At 36.7% G+C, this 23,607-nt stretch overlaps 2 protein-coding genes, 1 long non-coding RNA gene and 2 other non-coding genes across 7 annotated transcripts; all 5 read right to left on the bottom strand.

The window, feature by feature from the left end:
* Positions 1-236: 236 nt before the first annotated feature.
* LOC125252707 lies at positions 237-3,513 on the bottom strand. Of its 2 annotated transcripts, XR_007181263.1 has the most exons (5): positions 3,499-3,513; positions 3,174-3,248; positions 2,471-2,529; positions 921-1,299; positions 237-660 (listed from the first exon to the last, which is right to left on the bottom strand). It is a non-coding gene; the product is annotated as an uncharacterized LOC125252707 (long non-coding RNA). The 2 variants fall into 2 exon arrangements; XR_007181262.1 differs by lacking the exon at positions 3,499-3,513 and having other exon boundaries at positions 3,174-3,462.
* Positions 743-880, bottom strand: LOC125253648. The gene has a single exon (XR_007181511.1). It is a non-coding gene; the product is annotated as a small nucleolar RNA SNORA17 (small nucleolar RNA).
* Positions 1,420-1,549, bottom strand: LOC125253650. Its single transcript, XR_007181512.1, has one exon. It is a non-coding gene; the product is annotated as a small nucleolar RNA SNORA17 (small nucleolar RNA).
* Positions 3,514-6,072: 2,559 nt separating the features above from the next.
* On the bottom strand, positions 6,073-10,302 carry mrps2 (mitochondrial ribosomal protein S2). Of its 2 annotated transcripts, XM_048165425.1 has the most exons (5): positions 10,134-10,302; positions 9,792-9,898; positions 9,448-9,561; positions 8,454-8,583; positions 6,073-6,875 (listed from the first exon to the last, which is right to left on the bottom strand). In XM_048165425.1, the coding sequence occupies exons 1-5, from the start codon at positions 10,160-10,162 to the stop codon at positions 6,341-6,343; spliced, it is 915 nt and encodes a 304-aa protein (XP_048021382.1). In that variant the 5' UTR covers positions 10,163-10,302; the 3' UTR covers positions 6,073-6,340. The 2 variants fall into 2 exon arrangements, with proteins under 2 accessions (XP_048021382.1, XP_048021381.1); XM_048165424.1 differs by lacking the exon at positions 10,134-10,302 and having other exon boundaries at positions 9,792-10,104.
* Positions 10,303-13,891: 3,589 nt separating this feature from the next.
* On the bottom strand, positions 13,892-22,171 carry ppp1r26 (protein phosphatase 1, regulatory subunit 26). The gene is given in 3 exon segments (XM_048165423.1): positions 13,892-14,566; positions 14,569-17,848; positions 22,037-22,171. Coding segments are annotated over 2 exon segments (3,411 nt in total). The 5' UTR covers positions 17,785-17,848; positions 22,037-22,171; the 3' UTR covers positions 13,892-14,371.
* Between the last annotated feature and the right edge of the window lie 1,436 nt (positions 22,172-23,607).

Here is a 23,607-nt window from a genome sequence, read left to right as displayed (position 1 = left end):
GAATTTTCAGCATCACTCCAGTCTTCAGTGTGACATGATCCTTCAGAAATCATTATGATATGCAGATTTTTGCTCAAGAAACATTTTATATTATCAATGTTGAAATCAGTTGCTTCATATTTTTGTGCAAGGTTTATTAAAATAATAATATTAATAATATTATAATAATGCCTTTCTCACATCAGTCAATTTAATGCATCCTTGCTGAATAAAACTTATTTTCTGTCAAAAAAACCCAAAAAAAAACAACAAAAAAAACACTTGCTTACCCCAAAACTTTTACTTTTTCATGAACAATTATGGGAAGAAAAAAAAAACCCAAACAAACCATGAAACAGTGGTATCAGTCTAAAGGTCTATTTTCTGATAATTATCTCTGTTATGACAGCTTTCAATATAAGCAAATAAGTAAATTGACATTGGATTATTGATGTGAGTGAAACAATTGTACAGTTTATGGCTCATTAAAAAATCTGAATGAATTATGTCATGGGTGATGGTCATGTGATCTTGTTCAGATGGTCAACATCGGATCTGGTTATCCTAGCCCAAAGAGAAGGTGGAGATCAACAACCTCAGTTGAGTCAGATACAGTATGTGACATGTAGCAGATGTAAATATTGCAGTCAGCTGACTCGTTCCATATGGTTTGTCATGTTTCTGAAATCATTAAAGCAAAATAAAGATTAAAGATTAAAACCTTACAGGATTCAAATCATCCCTGAACATGGACTTGTGCTGGATTGTAAGGGCTGTCACTCATTCTTTGCACCGTTGAATTATGGGTACAAAGTGCAGATTATAGCACCCTTCTGCTGTACGCTGCCTCATGACACAGACACGGCACGCTCAGCTGTGCTGCAACGCCTCGAGGAGCAATAAAAACGGTGTATGTGTGTGTTTACTGGAGGAAAACTTACTAGTCCAGCTTGCTGCAGAGTCGACCTTTGACCTCTGTTCAGGGTTGTACTGTGTTAAAGTGCCCCCATTATGCTATTTTAAAAGGATTGGTCTGCTCTGCTCTGATTGGTCAAATGGCCCGGTTTGTTGCGATTGGTCTACCATTTACAGCACATGTCAGAACGAAATGCCTATTGCTATATCTATATCTATATCTTTCTTTTGGTAGACATTAACTTCAATATTTGAAACTTTGCAGACCTTTTACATCTATATTACACACTATATGAAAGGTAATATACAAAACAGCATAATAGGGGCACTTTAAGCCACCACCCATGTGAAGCGCAGCTCCATTTCTTGTGTCTGTCTTGAGTTCACGAAGCACATAGTTAGAATCTAGAATATTCAAATACAAAGACAGTTTAGGAGAATTAATGGGGTATTTGGAAAAGGTTTAACAGACTGAAATGGGCTATAACACACACACACACACACACACACAGAGGTCTGGGTTGGGTTATCCGGCCTCGTTCCAAGCCCCTGGTCCACCATGCAGGACAGCGGGGTCGATCACAAGCCAGTTTCTTTCTGCCCACTCTTGGCACAACAGTGACATCACAGCCAGAGTTACGTCTCAAGGGGCAAAACCCAGAGAACACAACTACACACACTACACAAGACAACACACACTGACGGACTAGACTCCTAAACATCTTTTTTTCTGTGATTTGTATATAATTATTATGCACATTATATGTATATTATATTAGTTAAGATATTATGTAAAATAATTGTACTTTTAATAATAAAAAAGAGATTAAAATGCTATAGATAGAATACTTACAGTATCGTTCAAAAGTTTGAGGTCAGTAATATTTTTTAATATTTTTGAAAAGTCTTTTTTGCTCACCAATGCTGCATTTATTTGATCAAAAATACAGTAAAAACAAAAATTGTGAAATATTATTACAAATTAAAATCACTTTTCTATTTGAATGTACAGCTGAATTTTCAGCATCAATACTCCTGTTTTCAATGTCACATGATCCTTCAGAAATCATTCTAATATGATGATTTGCTGCTCGAGAAACATTCATTATCAATGTTAAAAAACTGCTTAATATATATGTGGAAAACATGATGCATTTTTATTCAGGATTCTTTGATGAATAGAATTAAAAAGTTCAAAAGAGCAGCATTTATTTGAAAAATAAATCTTTTGTAACATGTATGTGTCTTTACTGTCACCTTTGATCAATTTAATGCATCCTCGATGAATAAAAATATTCATTTATTTAATACTAAACACTAAGACCCCAAACCTTTATGAATTTTAATCCAAAATATTCATTGAAAACAAATGTGTGAAAATTTAAAACCTATGTATGTTTTAAATGATTTAGTAATGATAACATAATATTATTCACTTACTTTTTTTTTCTTCTCTAATTTAATTTGAGCAGAAGTAGGCTAGTAAAGTTCAATTCAATGTATCCAGGGTGCAACACAATTAGGATGTCCTTTAACAGAGACCCAGTTAAACATATTGTTGACAGTAAATCTTTACCTGATGGTGGAAAATCATGGTGGTTTCCAAACAGGAAGAAAAAGACCTTCATTCAGGGTCTGTAGTGGAGTTGAAACATAAATTATAACAGTGTGGTTACAGTACTTTGGATTGTGATTGACAGCAGCGAGTGTCACTTTGAATCGAAACCACGTGTCTTGAGCAGAGCGCTCACGCCCCCTACTGACACGAGCACGCTACTGAAAGCCACGCTGCGTCGCCTCAAAAGGCACTGCTGCGGTGTGTCCGAGAATAAAAATAACCCACAGCAATAAAACATGACAGCACGGTTACTTTTAAAGTTTTTAAGAGCCTAATTCAGGATTTTGCACTGTAGAGCAACGTTTTCGTGTTCTACTACAGGTTGGCGTATTTGCATGCAACACGTGGGCGGTTTAAGCCAGTTTTAAGCAAGAGGAACAATTATTGCGTTATTATGTCTGTAAACATTGCATATGTAACATTAGACCATATTAACTGCGATTAATGCATAGTAAATGTTATTGCATACATGGTTTTACGACGCCACGCTCATTACCATTACTAAGTATTCTAATGCACAAGATCTAATGTAGTCAAGATCTTATACAATATAATAATAAATAAAATGCTTATAACGTCTAATATAAATCGAGTGAGCAAAGTAATTTGCTTTGTAATATCAGGATATATTTATCATGCAATATGTGGATGTTGTTCTCACCTTCATTGCGGAAAAAAGAATAATCCAGTGAGTCAAGAGGAGTGGCTAAAGATATAGTGGAAGAACTACGGCAACCTGCTGGGCCATAAAAGACGGATTTGCAGAGTGAAATCCAGAGTCAAGTCAGTTCCTTCCCAAATAGGTCAAGCAAAAGGTCGAGGGTCTTATTGAACGGTATTTAAAAAAAAACACTTATGTATATTTTTCAAACATTTCAGTAATGATAAAGTTAAGATTACAAGTCAGAACAGGCATTTTTACGTGTTGCCAAAAGGTCACTAGCGATCTCGCGTTCGCATTATGAAGATAACCATAGCAACAGTACCTCATCATCACGCGCTTTCCATTGCGATCGCTACAACGATAAAGCAAAAAAAAAAAAAAAATAATAAATAGGCTACATAGCAGTGTTTGACTCTATTGCAGATTTACATATTACAAATATTATATATGACAAAAAACAGTAATATTTTGTTTTAAAATATTTTAAAATTTAGATATTTAGCTAATGAGTGGCAATAAACTTACATTTAGCTAATGAGTGTCAAGAAACTAAAACCAAAGTCCCTTTAAGACAAGTCATTTCACTCGGCGGCCATCTTTGATGCCTCTCGGACATACAAGTGCAGCTTGAATGAAGAAACATCAAATTCTCCAAAGCTGTTTGCCAAGCTTTCGATTAAATTTCATATTTAAAATCACAAATGAAATCTGACAACAACTGTCTCATAAATTTTGTTTCTAAATGCTCAAATCATGACAAAAAAAACTATTTTTCAGGATGTATCAAGCTAATATGCATGTGCAGTCTAACGCCTGTTTCACACTGCAAGCGTGAGCGCAACTACACCTTCACTGCAGCTGCAGAGACGCGCGAGTATAGAGTACCCCAGGGATGACGTGTTTTTGTAGGCCAACTAGGAACTTAGCGGCGCATGGGTTCCCTCGATTGAAAGCCTATGCATTTTTCCCATAGACTTCTGGAAAATCGCAGAAAATAAGCTCTGTGTTTAACAAAGGGTTACACATTTTGTCTATCAAGATAATCTTTACGAGTTAACACAACATTTATAGATTTTGAAGCCTAAATAAAGTGGTCAGATATAAAAAGCTAACAGTAGGCTATAAACGGACTACAGCACACCATGGTCGCAGATCAACGTCACCACCACCAAGCTTCCTCAAACTGTATTTAGAAAACAACTTCATTTATAAACATGCTCGCTGATTATGATCTGTGCTTTTATGAATACTTTTCCACTTTTTCATGAGAAATGCTGTCCAAATGTCCCGCTTTTAAGGATGACGTCTAAAGTCCCCGCCAAAGGAAGTAGTCCCTTTTAGCAATTTGTTAGCAACCGCCGATTTTAAGACACAGTAAAAGTTTAAAAAATCACAAGTGGGTTATAACTGGTGTGTTTTATGTCATAGATCAAAACGTGAAAGTATTTAGAGGCTTTGTTAACCACAGACCTTATTTCAGACGATTTAGCAAAAACCCATTCAAAAAACCCATAGACTTTACGGCGTTGGAAACGGAAGTCCTAAAATGCTAACTCGCTTCCGGGTTTTGCCTACAAAAATGCTTCATCCCTGAGGCACTCTATTCACACTGCAAGCGTTTGTAAAGCGTCACAGCAGCGGCTCGAAGCTGCAAATGAGCATTTCTTTACAAAGACAGCTATAAATTTGTTTTTTATAAGTTGGTCATTTATAAACTCGAGAGTCTTGAAAGTTTGTTAACATGGGGAGGTGTAACAACATTCTCATATAAATGTAAAAAATAAAAATAAATAAATAAAAGCCTTGTGTTATCCGTTGCTGCACACGAATGAGGTAAACTTTGTTTTTTACATCATCTGCCGCGTGCACGTTTACAAGACTGTTTGCAAACTCTGCGAAAAAAGCCAGCACATTTGATTTGGGTATGCTGCAGCCTATATATCTGTGTAATAACTAAAATAGTGTTTATATATCATATTTTCTGGCTGGTTTACTTTAGTTTTTTATAATACACCATACTTTAACCCAAACTGAATAATTAAAAACAAGTTTATATGGGTAAGTCTTCTATAATTATTTTTGGTTCTTAATTTTCTTTTCTGTCCTACTCAAATTCTTGTTAAAACGCATTAGACAATGCGTATTCTGTGCATTTTGAACACTTTGTGTGTGAAATTTTATTTATTTTGTCCATCAAAAGTGTGCTTTCACTTTAATTGAGCGTCAGCAGCGCAGCAAAAATAGACTCGGCGCCGAAACCCCCGCTTCACTGCTGCTCACGCTACGCTCCTGCTCGACGCTTATACGCGCTGCTCCTTCTGCATGTGTGAATGCATCCGTTGGTTAACATGCACGCCGAAAAAAATACGCGCTGCTCGTGCGCGTCTCTATAGGATGCGTGTCTGTTTCTATAGTTTAAACTAATTAGTTAATTTTAACCTATAGAAACAGTCAGACGCGGTCATTTTTTACACATTTGTTTAATATTTTAGATTAAAATTCATAAAAGTTTGGGGTCTTAGTGTTTAGTATTAAAGAAATTAATATTTTTATTCATCAAAGATGCATTCAATTGATTAAATGTGACAGTAAAGACATGTTACAAAATATTTATTTTTCAAATAAATGCTGCTCTTTTGAACTTTTTAATTCTATTCATCAAAGAATACTGAATAAAAACATCCTATTGTTTTCCACACATATATATTAAGCGGTTTTCAAGATTGATAATGAATGTTTCTCGAGCAGCAAATCAGCATATTAGAATGATTTCTGAAGGATCATGTGACACTGAAGAAGTTAATTAGTTAATTACTTTCCAAAACTCGACCCTCTGAAACTAATTTGCAAACTGACATTTATTTTTATAAATAAAAATGGACGATAAACATCACACTATGGATTTGTGAAACTTTATTGGGTTCATAACAAGTAAGCAATGGAAATCAAAACAAAACCAATAAATATTCAGTTTGAAGCCACTGGATTTTACACTGGCAAATGAAGTTGTTGGACGTCTTCAGTTCTGGGAAGGTTATTTTTTTATGTATTGAAGATGTCTGAATTTGAACTGCAGTTACTTCTTGGACTCATATAATTCCACTGAACTTTCTAAATGTGGACAGACTCTCTGATTAGAGATGTTGAAGCTCATCGACCTTCCCTCATACGGAGGATGAAATCCCCTTGAGAAGCTCCATCTGTCTCCTCTTGTCCTTTGCCCTGTTAACTGTCATTTTGAATAGCCGGCAGTACATTTCCATCGCAACAGGAGTGTCATCGTTGCCTGGCACTGGGTAGGTGATGAGGCTGGGGTTACAATTAGAGTCCACAATCCCAACCGTGGGAATATTCATTTTGGCTGCATCCCGGATCCCGACGTGCTGCTGGAAAACGTTATTGAGCGTGGAGAAGAACACGATGAGGTCTGGAAGTCGCACGCCGGGGCTGTACTGGATAGGGGCGTTGGTGAGCAGTCCTCCCTTCCAGTAGCGCGTGTGAGCGTATTCGCCGCACTCCTTCGCCGTCGTCTCCACCAGGTGACCGAACTGCCGCCTGCGGCTGACGAACAGGATGATGCCACTGCGGTACGCCACATGAGCCGTGAAGTTCAGCGCCCGCTGGAGGTGTTCTGCTGTCTGTTCGAGGTCCATGATGTCAACATCCAGACGAGAGCCAAACAGATACGGTTCCATCAGCCTAGAGAGAAACAAACAGAGAAACACCCTAGTGATCTCTGAAATAAAGTTCAGATTTTGTGACATATATATGTATGTTAACAATTATTAATAAAATGGTTAGTTCCTGTCCTTGATTCTGATTGGTCAATAGCTGCTTTATTCACGATAAAACACGGCTACGACCGCTTCACCCAACGGTTCTGTGTATCACTACACAACACACTTAACAACCACTCTTAGTATTATGTAGAAGAGTAATGTGAGAAAGAGATCGATTGAGCGAGTTTATTACCTGCATTCAGATTTAACATTTTCCTTCAGGTCAGCACTATGTTCATAATAAAAAATCTGTTTAAATTTCCACTGCAATATCTTGTCCTTTTAACAGTTAAGGGGTTTTCCCGTGACTGACAGCGCTAGTCAAAGCATTTGATCCGTGTTCACAACAATTCAATCTTTTCAATGTAAAAGTCTTCACTACTGACTGACACACTCATAAAGACAGTCTTTGTCTCCACCTAATGGCATAATAATGTAACTTCTGTTGCTGTTCATGGTCAGGAACTATTTTTTCTGGCGGAAGAAAGGCTTTTAGTAAAAGTTGTATTGATACATATTTCTGTCTTTAAGTGTGTGTGTTAAATACAGTAGAGGCTATCAGTGATGTCCAGCCTAGGAAAACTGACATCTTCACCTTTTATTCAAATTATTAAATTTTTTTTAAAGCACATTGTGCAAAGAAATGAACACATGCAAAAACAAGAGAAGCAACAAAATATTAACAACTGATTATGTTGTAGTCAATGTATGCTTTTTTTCTGTGAGATTTTTGTTTTTCTTGCATAGTAATTTAGAAGTTTTTGCATATTAAAATAAAACCTATAGCTGTAGTTTGCTGTAGTTTTTTTTTTGGCAAATAATTTTGTCAGATAAATACCTTAATCAAGTTTAGTGTTTTGGTCTTCCTTCATATTTAACATTTTAAAAAAAAAAGAAAAAGTAAAATATTTTCCTCATACTTTGATGGGTTAATCAAACTTATAGGGTAATTAAAAACAATACTGTATAAATATACACGTGTGTGATATATAATAATTTTGTCAGATAAATACCTTAACCTTAAAGTTTAGCATTTTAATTTTAAAATATTTTAAATATGAAGGACACTAACAAAACACTAAACTTGGTTAAGGTATCTATCTGACAAAATTATATATATATATATATATATATATATATATATATATATATATATATATATATATATATATATATATATATATATATATACACACACACATATATATATAGACACATATGTGTATAGGTGTTATAGGTGTTATACATATATATATATATATATATATATATATATATATATATATATATATATATATATATATATATAAACACCTATACACATATGTGTCTATATATATGTGTGTGTATATATATATATATATATATATATATATATATATATATATATATATATATACACACTATCAGATAAAAAATATAAATACAAATATTCCATATAAGAAACATCTTGTCATACTGCAAGACACTACTTGAAAATGTCATGTCAATTACCCACCTATGTCGGCAGCCTTTCTTATGTCCAAGATGAACACGGGCCTCAAACAGGTCCTTCATGGTGAAGAGCTCAGACAAGCGGAAATAGTCTGGTTGAGTAAGTGGGAAGTTCTGGATTTTCTCTGTAGCAGCTGCATATGCAAGACTGCATATTAGTTATGAATAAATATATCTCACACTCTCATTGTATGAGTCAAGTTTTTTTTTGTATAGCGCTTTTAAATATATTTTTCACAGCTTTACAGAAAAAAACGTACATATCAGGTACATATTTACATTAAAGTGTATACATCAAATTATCTAGCTAAAGAAAAAATAATTCTATATGCAAGCTGCTTCTTTATGAAACATCTTATACTTGGGTAAAGTTGGTTTTATATTCGCACATTCGGACATCCGTATTCAATAGCCTTGTTAATCACACTACATTGGACATTCAGTGAACACTCACAAGTAAATATGCCATTAAAACAATACTTGCCTATTTTGATCGACTGTGAAAAATGTTGTAAGTTGACAATCGTTGGTTGTCAATATCATGTCGCTGCTTAAAATTCGCAAACATTAATTTATTGCACATTTATTGAAAAGTTTGAATTTATCAGAAGTCCGAATGTGCGAATATAAAACCAACTTTACCCAAGTACATCTTATCTGTATTAACCACAGTGTCATTGTGGATAAGCAAACCATGCAAAATATTATATACCAAGGGTTTTCAATCTTTAGATTCCACAGGCCCCCAAATATGATTATCCTAACACAAAGGAACAACCATCCTAAAATTGAATGTTATATTTATGTTTATTTTTATGTAATATTACTTAACAAATTGTATTATTTATACTATATGTTTTATGTCTAATAATTTATATCAATAAACTCTCCAAACACTCCGTTGTGGCCCCCAGTTTGAAAAGCCCTGTTATATACTATACACAGATGTTTCAGGTGTTCTGTATGCATATCATAATCATAATAATAATCATAATCACCGGTGTCTCTCGCTGCTGGCGTTGATTTGACTGCAGCTGCTGCGGAGCTGAATGTCTGTCCGTGACACGAGAACACAGCAGAGACCAACCGAGGGCCCCGGAGAACCTGCGTTACTGAAAACCATCATATAACATTCATTTATTACATGTGATATATACAACCAAAGTCTGCTCAGTGTTCAGAAACTCGATAGTTTCACGCGTAAGGTATTGTGTCACTGCAAACCACAAGCAAGATTACAAAGTAATTATGTTGGTGATAACTATTCATATTTTAATATTGTTTACATAATAAAACGCACTGAAAGTGCATTAACGTTACATAAAAACACGTTTTATTTCACCTCTAGTTAAGACGCCCGCTGCCATGTTTCCGCTAGAGCTCCGCCCACTGAGCTTGAGGAAAAGCGCAGAGGATTGTGGGTAGTGATGTTCCATACAGAGCTTTGGTCTGATAAAAACCGTTTGCATTAAACACCACATGAACTACAAGTGCCACAATGGCCCCGTGATTTGAAATGAACAAAAACTTTATTCAAGGAACCAGTGTCAATTTGATTGCAACGAACAATTTAAATAATGGAACTGATGTATAAAACAAAAAAGTAAAAACAAATATAAAACCAGAACTTACAGTTACATTTTAAATATTATTTGTTACATTTAAATAACATAGTTCATATTACAATATTTTGTTGAACATGAGAACCTCCATTTCATTATATTTTCCAGTGGCTTCAGTTTATCTGTAATAAAACAAAACATCATGGACAAGTTCCACTAATGCGCAACAACCAGAAATCATCTAAATAATTTTTGTATGATCACTTAATCACAGTTCTTTACACAAAAACAACTTCCATCAATGTATCTATTTATCATGTGAGCCATCAGATGTTGTTATATGTGCAATTTAGTGAGCAATACTTCCATCTGTGTAGTGGAGACAGGTGTATTTACCTGGGCACACTGATCACAAACTGCAGCATTCGTTTGACTGTTTTGCTGCCCTACAACACACACACACACACACACACACAAACACACTTGTTTCACTATATTAGTGAGGACATTGAATGGATTTCCATTAATTTTATATCAGGTTAATGATATTTTCTATGGCCTAACTCATCCCATAAACCTACCCATCACAGAAACATGTGCAAAACACATAAAAACCTGTTTTGCCTGATATTATCATCTTTGTGGGGACATTTTGTCCCCATAATGTAGGGTTTACCAGGACCCACACACACATAGACAGACTTTTAAAACCATTTAGCTTATGTGCACATAATCAAAACCGCAACCATCACATATATTCTCTTAAATGTACTGAGTGTATCAAACCTGTTACATTAGTGTATGTGCAAGTAAATGCATGAATTTTTAATATATTTAATAATCTTTGTATGTACCTCTAGCTGCTTTTGAATATGGAGGCGTCTGGTTTTGAATTTCAGACTCCTCTCTTCCGTGTCCAGGGCAATATATGGACTTAGTAAGAACCCTGGATCTATAGAGGTGGACAGAGACCTGGAGCACACAGAAGAAACATATTTACACATACATACGCAGTCTCTGCATTTGTCATCTACAAACGCCAATAACTAACTTGATTGCTTATACTAATACTATAAATACAAAACGTTCTTTTTATAAACACTGTTCAATTTAGAGTTATAATATACATTTATGCATTTTTCAAACACATCTGTATGTGTGTTCACTCTGAATTTACTTTAGCATTTCAGTTTAGATAAAGCAATGAATCTAGAATTATACGTTCAAGTAAAAACAAAACATCAAAATTTACAATAGAATACATGCAAACTGTACAGAAAGCGACTATTAAAATATATATATAAAAAAACATTATTATATTGGTCTGAAATATCATGCATCAAGTTCAACCAACACAGCATGTGGACACAATAATGCAACAAACATTTCTTTGACAAAGAATAAAATTAGTTATGTATTACATTACATGCTTAAGAAATCCTCCAATCTTCTTTTGAGGAAAAATTGACAGCCCATTCCTTTTTGTGTCTTGATGAGTGTTTAATTACTCTAGAGTAAAAACATGAACATTCAGCAGGACAGAAATATATATATATATATATATATATATATAGTATATTCATCAGTCAGTTACACATGACGCAAATATAGTTTGTTGTTAAACTGCAAGGAAACTGTAGTTGTTTTTGACAAAATATTCAAAAGCATGCACATAGACTGGCATTAGCTTTAGTTTACTTAGACATCTGTATGAAAGGAAGCTACTTTATATTAAAGGGGTGGTTGATTATGATTTCACTTTTTTCCTGATTTCAATGTTGCTGTTTGTCCATAAACAACATCTGCAAAGTTACGACGCTCAAAGTTCAATGCAAAGGGAGATATTTTCTTTTAAAGAATTCTGTTTAAGGACTACAACAAACGGCTGGTAGGGACTACAATGAGCTTCTTCCTGGGTTAGTGACATCACTAACCCGACAATTTACATAAATCCTGCCCCCGACAACACGCAAAAAGGGGGAGGAGACCATGTTGGGCTGCTTTAGGGGCCGTTCACACACTTCTATTATGAGCACGCTTGCCGCGCACCTACATTTGAAATAATGAATTTGCATGCGCAAAAAACGTGATATGTGAAAGGCTCCTTAGAGAAGAGGAAGAGTTGTTGTAAAAGAGTGTTGACAATCGTCATTTTGGCTGCGTTAAGATTCTCCAGCTTTGTTGTTGAGCTACTGAAGCGTGAGCTGTTAAAGCTCCGCCCTCTTCTGGAAAACGGGCCAGGAGCAGCAGCTCATTTGCATTTAAAGGGACACATAAAAACAGCGTGTTTTTGCTCACACCCAAATAGGGGCAAATTTGACAAGCTATAATAAATGATCTGTGGGGTATTTTGAGCTGAAACTCCAAAGACACATTCTGGGGACACCAGAGACTTATATTACATCTAGAAAAAGGGGCATTATAGGATCCCTTTAAGATAAAACAGAGGAAGCTACATAAGATACTGCTTATAAACATGTACATGAACACTCACACGTTCATGCATGTTTGCACACGCACCCAGTTAAGAACCATACAGCCTTGTGTCTCAAAGTCAGTTTTTATTATACATCTTCAGAGATACAGTTTGAGTTTCTTTTCTCTGTGCAGAGCAGGGGACCAAAATTTTTTTTTTTTTTTTTGCAAAATATTTATGAAAACTGGCAATGCCCAGCATAGTCAGCATGAGTCTTTACTTTCTTCTCTTCTATAAACAAAAATAAATAACATTCTTTTCACATAGGAAAACACCTACATATAATAAGCAACAGAAACAGGAACTAAGAAATGTGTGGATAGAGGGAGGTGAGACTTGATAATTGTGTTTGGACAAGTATGCGAAAAGAGAAAGATGACTGAATATTGAAACACAGAGTTTCCTCCTTGTAATTTGCAGTGTGATATAAATCTCTGAATGCTGTAAGTTCAGTGGTACAAAAATAACCTAGTTATGACAAAAGAATATAAAGAATTCCTAACTAAATACAAAAAAAAATGTTAAAAGGGCACATCTGGAAAAAATGCATTTGTTGAGGGCAAGGTATTAATTCAAAGGGCAAGGATACAATAATTGCTACTGCCATTTTTCTGTAAAATTTTCATACCAAGTAAATGGCTGTTTTTCATACACATTCTATATACATATTGTATGTAAACTCAAAGGGGCTCATTAAGAAACACAAGCAGAACAAATTTATCTGTAAATTTTAAGACTATTCTTGCATAGATTGTCACATTGAACTGAATGGAACAATTTATACAAGAAGGGCTTTATGGACTATTTTAACAGAAATTCATTTTGCTCATGTTTCACAAATGAGGCCTATTTTAGTCCTTCACTGTTGCACTGAGAATTTCCACATATAAAACCCTCAGGAAACATTTTAATGTTACCGAGAGGTGACTCAGACTTCCCTCTCAGAGGTCAAGAGTCAAAATGATATCATTCTATTGTGGATGGAGGCTAAATTACTCAAAAATATCAAAAGATTTACAAAAAATGTTGAGAACCATTGAAAATGAATATGCATTGATGCACACTAAAACGGTTTCATTCTTTTGGCCTCTACATTCTGCAGTCCTTTTTACAGTTTTGTACTGGAAGATGCAATTTGCATGGTTTTATTTAACCTTTAGCAATATGTATATTGTTTTGTTGGGGCGAAAAATTTATTTATCTATGGATGGGTGAATATTTGAACCTGTTGAATTCTTAAACATGTAAACTCACCAATGATATTATCGTCTTTTCATAAACCTTTGTTTTTTCATCGCAATTACTTTTCATAGTCACAATTTTAAAACAACATGTATAAAGCAAAGTTTGTAAAGCAGGATTCATTGAGAATCGCCGCAGCTGCTGCAGAGAAAATATAACAAAAACAATAAAAACAAAGTTTAATCTCTCTTTATGACATCATGTCTGCTTTTAAATATATTTATAAATGTACAAACATACAAAAAAGGATGTGGTACACTCAAACATTCCTATGTGACGTCCCTTGAAACCTAAATAATACAGTACAAAAAGACAGAAATGTTGAAATGCAGGATGAGATGCTGCAGTCCATCAGGCTAATGCTAAAATAAAACACAACTAACACTTAAAGCCGAAGGAAAATTTCGGCTGTATGGTTGGGAAACTTGCAAAATACCTGTGGATCAGAATTTAGATCCATAATTCCACCCAAACCAATGACCAAAACACTCATTAATCATTGTAATTAAAGACAGCAACAATTTGATGAAGAAGTCTTTCGTATCTTAGATGGAACAACAGCATGGATAGGTACTGGGCTTTTGGCGATCATGTTCCCTCAACTGATATGTGTGTGTGTGTTTGGAGACAACAAGTAAGTACTCACTGATTAGTGGGCTGCTTCCTCCTGTCTTTTGTCTTCTGATCTTTCCTTTCCTCATCTGACTCTACATCTGTCTCATCAACACATTTCTCTTCCTCATCATCCTGCTCTTTCTCTTCCTTGCTAACAACTTCTCCCTCCCTTTGTTTTTCTCCTAAACTTGCACTGGATTCAGTCGACTCAGCTTGGTTGACTCAGCAAGGTTTGTCTTTGCTGAGAGTGATGGGAAAGCAGCCTGGTCCCGTTGCACCTGGGTTACGCTATCGCCCAGGTAGGGCTGGCATGGATGTGAGGTGGTGGGGGATAAGTGTGGTCTATCGGAGAGGTGTCTGTCCCTTTTCAGGCGGTTATGCAAGTAAAGTCCCTCTGTCCTGCCCCCAGGGGGTGCCGAAGTCGGGAGGTCACCAGTGATGACGGCAGGGTTATCTGCAGGGGAAATAATCTGAGGTTTCGAAAGAGGGGAGGGACAAAGAGAGCTAATGACATCCCTTAAAGGTATCCTGGTGGCTGATCTACTCTGGCGGCTGATGGGAAGGTCATTACAGTCTGCAGAGGAAGGTTCCTTGACGTCGCTCATACTGCTGTTAACGGGTGTCAACAGGAACAAGTTTTGGTGTTGATGACCTGATGAACGTGGCGTTTCTGACATCACAGAGGGTGTTGTGAAGGAGTTGGTTTTGATGGCATGACTTGTCGGAGTGTCCTTTCCTGTCTGGGAGCTGCCGTTCTTTGGATCTCTTGGGGTCGAGATCTCAAATTTTTGACTTTCGGTCCTCCTGAAACCCATAATGCAAGAGCTGCCTGGTGTCAGGACTGGTCCCTTGTTGAGTTCTGCAGGTGCATCCATGGGTATTGTGGGTGTGGCTAAGGATTCCTCCCACGTTTGACTTTTGCAGAGTCCATCAGAGGTTGACGTTGAAGCAGTAACTGGAGTTTCAATAAGAATCTTTTGAATTTCTGGTTTAACTTCAAACTCTGCAGATGAGTTCACGGCCTCTTCCTGTTTGATGTTCGTGGCGAGAGGCACTGACACCTTGGCCCTTTCAGCTAGAAATCTCCTGATCTCTTGCTCAATGCTATCATCGCTGTCAACAGAACTGTCATGGTCTTCTGCGTGTGGACTGGAAGAAGGGATGTCCCCATCTGTGGCCTTGGGAACCCCACCATTCCCAGTCGTCTTGTCGGTTTGTGCAGGGCTTTTAGATTGTTTGATGTTCTGGACTTCTGATTTGCCTTTAACAGCTTTGCTTTTAGAACCCTTGTCGTTTTTAGCCTGAACGTTCAGTGTTTCTTTGCCACCTTTCAAGATGCCAGACTTAACAAGCTTGGCAGGTGGGATACTCTTCTGGTCTGTGGAAGGTTTCTGTTTTTTCGTGACATCCAAAGACGATGCCTCTGAAGGTCTGGCATTTTTCCTTGCCTTCATGTCCCTCACTTTCTTTTTGACCTTTTTCTTAGTCTTAAGCAAGTCTTTAATTGCAGCATCTAGGTCCTCATCACTGTCCAGGGAGCTGCTTTTGTCACTGCTGTCATTTCTCTCAGAGCCAGTCACAGTCTTTGGGCTGGATGTACTATAAGTGGAACCTTTGTCTTTGGGTACACTAACATCCGAACCCTTGCAAGGTGGAGAGTTCTGCTTCTGTTTGCTGTTTCTTATGGTGGTTAGACTGCTTGAATGTGATGTCACAGTGGGAGTGGTAGAAAGGTCTGGTCTGGTGGTGTCACTATGAATCAGAGGTGTCCCTGGAGGCTCCTCTTTAACATTCAATACGAAGTCACCATCTCTGTCAAGTTTGCTTTGTTCCTCTTTAATCTTGCGTTTTTTTGACAGGGAGAGCCTAACTGCTTTATTCGGCTGTGTTTCCTTCGTCTTCTTCTTTGGCTCCTTGCTTGCTGTTGGATCTCCTGAAGCTGGTGGAGGTGCACCCGCTGTTATCGGAAGCTCTTTGTTCATTTTTGCTTTATTCTCTAAAAATTTCCTTATCTCCTGTTCAATTCCATCCTCACTGTCAACGGAGCTCTCATCACTTTTATTTTCAGATGGTGCAACAGTGGGGAATGGTGGAGCCTGCAGCAAATTTCTGTTAGCAATGCTCAAGTTGGACTCAAACACCTCAGGCATGACAGTCTTGGAGATGTCTAGAATGGCTTCTGCACACATCAGCTCAGCAGTGTTGACCTTCAGGCTGGAGTGGATCTGATGTTCTGTGTGGGTTTGTTTTGGGTTTGAAGGGGGGGGTGTAAACCCTTTAACTTTAGAGCCCTGGGATGTACACTTGTTCAAACAGTGGCTTACGGCCAGTGGTGTTGGGTGATTACCCTTCTTGGTTGCCAATTTCTTCTTGTTGTTCTTCTTTGACAGCGCTTTGAGTGGCTGAGTGCTTATGCGCTCGGAAGAAATGATGGATGGTTTGTTACGTTGCGCAGGCAGCAGTTGGGCAGGTTTGAGAGGACTTTTCTTTTTCTTCTGCTTGTGTTTGTCTTCCTGGAAGCGTCGGATGGCTTCCTCAATACCTTCATCACTGCTTGAATCAGAGTCCTCCCTTTGTCGTGAGGATATCAGGGCATCTTTGTCACTTTCCTGTTTTTCTCTTTTCTCCTGCTGGAATCTCTGAATCTCCTCTTCGATTCCATCATCGCTGCTTGAATCGAGACATTCCTCTTCCTCTTTAATGACCAGACGAGGTGGAGATCTGTCTATCTCAGAAGACGAGGAAGATCCTTTCTTAGTTCTGGGAAGAGGAAGACTTTTTACAGGCAAAGCTTTACTCGAGTCTGCTTTCTTAAAGGGATTTTCTTTGCTTAGCTTCTTCTTTATGACTTTCTTCTTTAAGGCCAGCGTCCCACTCAAGGCTCTCTGGATATGATTGCTAGCGGTTAACACCTTGGCACTACTGGAATGTGTGTGTGGTTTAGCAGCATCTGGGGCAGTTGGTTCTCTCCGCTGAAGTTTGGGAGCTGGGGGCGAACTTGTCACCAGATCCCCTTTGCGCTTGTGGTCCACCCTCTCCTTCAAATACTCTTGAATAGCTTCCTCAATGCCCCTGTCCACAGAATCGTCACTGTCTGAATCATCGCCAGTATCAGCCCTGGCGGTCTGTAGCTTAGTGTCTGCCCCTGCTCCCCGGGATCTCGCCAACGTGTCCATACATCGCATTTGACCCTTGTAGCCAGCTTCGTGGCTGGAATGAGCAGCCTTTTCGGTCTGCACGTTTTCACTCATGTCCGAAGACTGGGTGCTGTGTAGGCTCTCTATAATCATCTGGATCTTCTGTGGGAAGGGGGTGCCGCTAACAGAGGCAAGGTCGCTGTCGGACGCACTGTCATTGAAAAAGAGAGGCAGGCTGCAGCTTTTACTGGACCTCCATTCTGAGTGAATAGCCACCACCGGAGGAACCGTCTTCAGAAACATTCTAGAAGGTCGGAATGGAAGGGATGTAGGTGCATGGGGAATCTCCACCGGTGATCATTACATTCTAAAATAGAAGACACAGAATTCTTAATTTCAACAACATTATTTACTTCTAAAACATAACATGACAATGTAAGTAGAGTGCAAAATATCACATTTAAACTTACAAGGTTTAATTTTTCAAAAATATTAACCATAGGAGGGACCAGAGAGTTATAAAATTGTCACTTTTACCTACTTAGAAATTAGTTAGAGGCAGGGCCTTAGCCATCATTTCAGAAGTGAGGGGGACAGAAACGTCAAGTGTAATACCAGAGTTTTTATATCTCTTTTAATTGGCTAAGAAATCAAATACACTGCTGAACAATAAACACTATTTTGTATTTTACAATTTTATTTCTTATATTTTCCTTATGACAATTTTATGATTGGTTTATGTACTACAAACACTTGTGCATTAAATAATCATAGATTTATAACGTGAAAAAAAATTACCACTGAATAAGGCATAAAATACTGTAATAAATAAAGGCTATGTCGATTAGCACCGCATTATTCATATAATTTATTGTTATAAAAAATACCCAGAGATGGCTTGAAAAACACACATAAACCATACAATGTCATATATTTGATGACTTCTATGAGTCTTGTGGACTACAATGATTAAACGCGGACTAGATTTATTCACATTGGCCTATGAAAACCCTCACGTGAACAAACTTGCCTGGAATTTTAAAATACATTTTTGATTTTACCTTTTTAATTAAAAGGCTTAAACCAGGGTACATACAGAACAGATTAAAATCCAATGGCTCAGTGAGGCCTCTATTGTAAGCAAAGCCATTGAAACTCTCAAGATCCATAAAGTTACTAAAAAATATTTGAAACAGTTCATGTGAGTTCAGTGGTTATATCTTAATATTATAAAGCGACAAGAATACTTTTTTGTGGCAAAAAAACAAAAAGACTATATGGGCCGATTTCAAAACACTGCTTCATGAAGCTTCTGAGCTTTATGAATCTTTTGTTTCGAATTAGTGATTCGGATCTCCTATCAAACGGCTAAACTGCTGAAATCACGTGACTTTAGCGCTGCGATTCACTTATTTGATTCGTAAAGCTCTAAAGCAGTGTTTTGAAATCGGCCCATATAGATATTGTTGAAAAGTCTTTATTTAGTTTTTTTTGGTGCACAAAAAGTATTCCTGTTGCTTTATAATATTAAGATAGAACCACTGAACTCTTATGAACTGTTTCAAATATGTTTTTAGTACCTTTATGGACCTTGAGTTTGAATGGCTTCGCTCTCAATAGAGGACTCACTGAGCCATCGGATTTCATCAACATCTTAATTTGTGTTCGGAAGATGAACGAAGGTCTTACGGCTGTAGAATGACATGAGGGTGAGTAATAAATTACATTAATTTTGGGTGAACTAACCCTTTAAAGATGGGGATTTATCAACAACTTCAGTGCAGGTTACATAGTCACGCCAGTAGGTGGCGGCAAGGGACTGACTTTAAGATAGAGTTAGTAGACATTCGTTAAAAATGCTTAGGTTGTAAACAAGGAAATTATTTTAATTTTGAACAACACCTAATAAGGTGCAACTGACAAGAGGTAAAGCTGAATCTTATCTGACGCTTCCATTGACAAGTGCTGTACCAGTCATGGGAAATCCCCTTAACCATTGAAAGGATACCATGAAAAAGATATCGCTTTCCTTATTCAAACTGATTTTTTCTCCATTAATATATTATTAACATGTAGAATGAAAGCTGTTTCTTATACTTGATAAGCAATATCATGCTCATAATGGCGCTACCTATATCAGTGTTATATTTTGTGTAAAAAAAAGATTGTATTTGTGTTTTATCTAAAAAAAATAAGCACTAATTTCATATATATTTTCTCTCAATAATGAAAGCACTTTTCAAGTACCTTTTCATATATGTGGCTGTTTTCAAGGGTTTTCCAGGACTTAAATTTAAAAAAAAAAGTCAAATTCAAGCACCTTGTACGAACCCTGTTAAATTGAAACAGGGTGGATTTGGGGAAAGGGGTTGATTAGGGTTTGTATACAAGTCATTTTGAACATGTACATCTGATTAACAAAATATATGCATGTACAAATTTTTTTAATTTTTTTATTAATGTTACAACCCACCCTACCAACTGTTACAACTCAGCTAGGTTGTAACAGCAACACTCTTTGCAATAGCAACCGACATTAATTTACATAGATTAGGGATGTTACCACTTTAATTTGTAGCAGATAAACATTGGAAAACTGTATAAATTATTTTACTGAAAACTAGCCTATATAAGAGTTACTGACATTAAAGCAAACAGATGTTACAGCATACTTTTCCAGACTCAAATTTCCAAACCTTGTAGATTTTTCATATCACATTTAACATAAATCGTTCACATTCAGCATTACAGTTTGTATATAATACAGTCATCTATAAATATTTTATTATCTCTGTTCTTTTTTCATTGGTTGTCTCCAAGTGATAACATGAGCTTATAATGAGAAGAAACCTTTAAACCTAAAAAGCTTTATAACCTGCATATCTGACACATCAGTTTGATACTGTAATCGTGGTTTGATGTTGCACCATCATCAAACAGCAAAGTACAGTCCGGTTTAGATGATCGTTTGTTCCTTTATCAGTTGCTGGTTTGAGTGCCACAAACACATTTCTTTAGTGAAGTTCAAAATGACTCACTTATGGTAAAGACATTTTTCCCCCATAATTATCCAGACCTGGAAATTACCATATTTTTCCAAACTTCATATGAACCCTGGAGGTAAAACAATGCTAAATGCAAATAATAAAATGCAACTAACCATATAATCCTGTAATTTTTGTAATTACATTAAATATACAGTCATGTGGTATAAGAAAATCTAATGCTAATACAATATTTAGCCCAGTGTTTATGCCATGTGTAGGCTGGTAAATCACAATTCAATGATAATAGTGGTTAAGGCCCTGCCAAGCTTACAGGTATTGTATTGCAATTACACAGGCAAAAAAATAAACACCTAAGAGAGTATTTCTAAAAATGTTTCTAAGATTTGCAAAAGGCTCATAAATCACAACTTCACTTTGCCGGCTTCACTTTCAAAAATTTACTATCATCATTATCATAATTTAAGGAAGAACGTTATTGACTATACAAAAACAATATAGGCCGATTAAATACCATAAATCTCATGTTCTGTAAATTATAAAATTGAACACATTCAACACAGTTGTTCATAATGTTTACAAAAGCTGTTATTCAGTGGTATTTGAGTGAAAATGCTTTAAGGAAAATTATACATGTGTTTTATATTTATTTTTATAGTTAAAACCAATTAGTGGAATTATTTCATTTATAACAAATCATAATTTCTGTGTAAACATGTATTTCTGCTTTGATACATTTGCTGATGAGGGGAATGAAACACAATAACATTACTTATTTCATATGTATATGTTGAAAGTAGCCTATAAAGAACCACTAATAGAACTGATTATGAACTAGAATAGTTAAGAGGATTCACAATGTCAATATTCATTACGATTCCTATTCCTAATTGTATAAGTGCATCGGCTACATGTAACGATACCGAGCAGCGCAATGGCCGAGGCCCCTCCGCCGCCTTCAAATGCTTCATCTCCAGAGACAATAAACTCCCCTAAGTTATGACAAATAACTCCTTCCACTATGATGTTACAATGAAACTCCCTCCAAATAGAGACAATGTATCTTTTTTGTACTTCAGTGGGAGAAGCTTGTGGTGTTTTTTGGGGTTTTGCAACCCGCCCTCAGAGCTCCGTCTCACCGCACCGGGCTGTCCCTGCGCCCATCTCGCGGCTCTGCCTGCACCAGAGACCGGGGAGCGGAGCTAACAGACACCGTAGAGGAACGAGCGTCTTCCGCCTGCCGGCCACGGTAGCTCCGGTCATGTTTTCACTCGTTTAGTGTCAAAAGAGGGTCTGTTAGGTGGAAGTTCGGGGGTCCTGAGTTAAAAGTGTACCTTTAATAAAACAGCCCCCCTCAAATGTAGTACAGAAAGGGAAGAAGGAAAGCTAAAGTTCGCCTTGAGATGTATGCGGCTAGACGCTCGCGGGGCCTCTTCACTTCTCGCCGGTTCATTTCGCAAAACCCTCTTTGTATTGTGTCTCTAACGAAAACCATCACAGTGGTAACAGTCTGCTGTATGCAAGCGACAGATAAACGGGATGATGCTCACCTTACGACTGATGAACAGCTGTTGCGTTTATCTTCCAGTGTAAAAGATCCACCTTTTGTGATTCTTAACACATTTTTGGAGTGTCCACATCGGGTGCGGGTGCGCGCGGCTGTCTCGTGCACCCCTGCTGCCTTCCGACTTACCTTCAGAAATCACTTAAAGACACAGTACTGCAGAACAGACTGAATTTGTGGTGTGAAATGAATGATGAATATGTGACTTTCTTTTCAAAAGACATTTTTTATTTACTGTATGATGAAGAATAGCAGACAACAACAGGTGTCTAATATACTGGAGATGTGAAAAGCATCCTAAAATATATATAAAGTTGGTTGAGAGAATGTGCATGTCCAGACAAATAAAAGCTCAAATGTTATGTTTAATATTTAAGTGAATGCGTAGTTTTAGGGACTTCACTATTATTCAGAAGTGTGGAAAATAGTAAAAAATGTAAGCAGTGGTTGACTGAAAGTCTGTAAAATTGCAGGCACTATTGTGAAAACCTTCCTTACACCATGTGTTTAATAAAATCTATAATTTTTCCTGTGCAACAACGATTGAAATGTTCAGTAGCTTTTTTTGGAGCCAAGACTTAGACATAAATTCATCAACTCTTTAAAGAATAAACTTACTCTGAGAAATTACTTGAGTAAAAACTATTGATGTATACAGATTTGCATTGAAATTTGCTATTTTCAGTTGGCATGAAACGGAAGTTGCAATAGTCTTCGCATCTCCACTGTGACATACAAGTGAAACGGCTTCTCAAACAAGAATAAATGTAAGGCAGGACTTGATTTTGTCCAAAAGGAATTGATTGGATGGTTGCGGTTTGCTATTGGTTGATTTCATGTGAGTGACAGTTTGTCCCGCCCTCACACCAGCAGACACATCATCAGCAAAGAGATGGTTATTTTTTATTAAAGATTACGAGGGAACATGAATTTAAAAAAAAAAACCCACAATAATCTGCATGTATAAATCATTAATAAATACTGCAATATTCCATAACAAAAACAAATTGTCAATTTTGATTTCATGACTTCATATTTTGGCTATTCTATTCATGGTCATGACTTTACTGGTCAATTTGTCTATTATGCTTTGTAGACTCTAACATATCATTGTGAGTTAGGCTATGTTTATAATCATAATATAATTATTTATTTAGCAAACAATCTCAGCATTATTCTCATTGGAATTGGGCAGACAGATGAGATAAATGGTCCATGAGATGATGTTGTAGTCTATATTATGTGGATCAGTAACTTCAGTCCTACAGAACATCTTCAGTATTTTCATTTCTCACTCTTTCCTTCTACTCTTTCTATATTTCACACTCCAGCAGCTCAAGCTCACTTCTACTCAGCCATCAGAGAAACATCTGCTGCTCCCTTAGCTTTAAACTGAACCTTCAGGAGGTCAATGATTTTTTTCTTGTATACAGGTGCTGGTTATATAATTAGAATATCATCAAAAAGTTGATTTATTTCACTAATTCCATTCAAAAAGTGAAACTTGTATATTATATTCATTCATTACACACAGACTGATATATTTCAAATGTTTTT

The sequence above is a fragment of the Megalobrama amblycephala genome, linkage group LG18 (assembly GCF_018812025.1).
Source record: "Megalobrama amblycephala isolate DHTTF-2021 linkage group LG18, ASM1881202v1, whole genome shotgun sequence".
Classification (NCBI taxonomy): Eukaryota; Metazoa; Chordata; class Actinopteri; order Cypriniformes; family Xenocyprididae; genus Megalobrama; species Megalobrama amblycephala.
This window is presented reverse-complemented; position numbering and strand designations above follow the sequence as displayed.

What these genes read in the sequence shown, in the direction of transcription:
- mrps2 (XM_048165424.1), bottom strand. Translation starts at nt 9,930, where the DNA reads ATGTGGTGTTTAATGCAAACGGTTTTTATCAGACCAAAGCTCTGTATG. An exon ending in AGCGGGCGTCTTAACTAGAG is followed by an intron (nt 9,562 to 9,791) that starts GTGAAATAAAAC and finishes GATGGTTTTCAG; the next exon opens with TAACGCAGGTTCTCCGGGGC. An exon ending in GCCAGCAGCGAGAGACACCG is followed by an intron (nt 8,584 to 9,447) that starts GTGATTATGATT and finishes TTGCATATGCAG; the next exon opens with CTGCTACAGAGAAAATCCAG.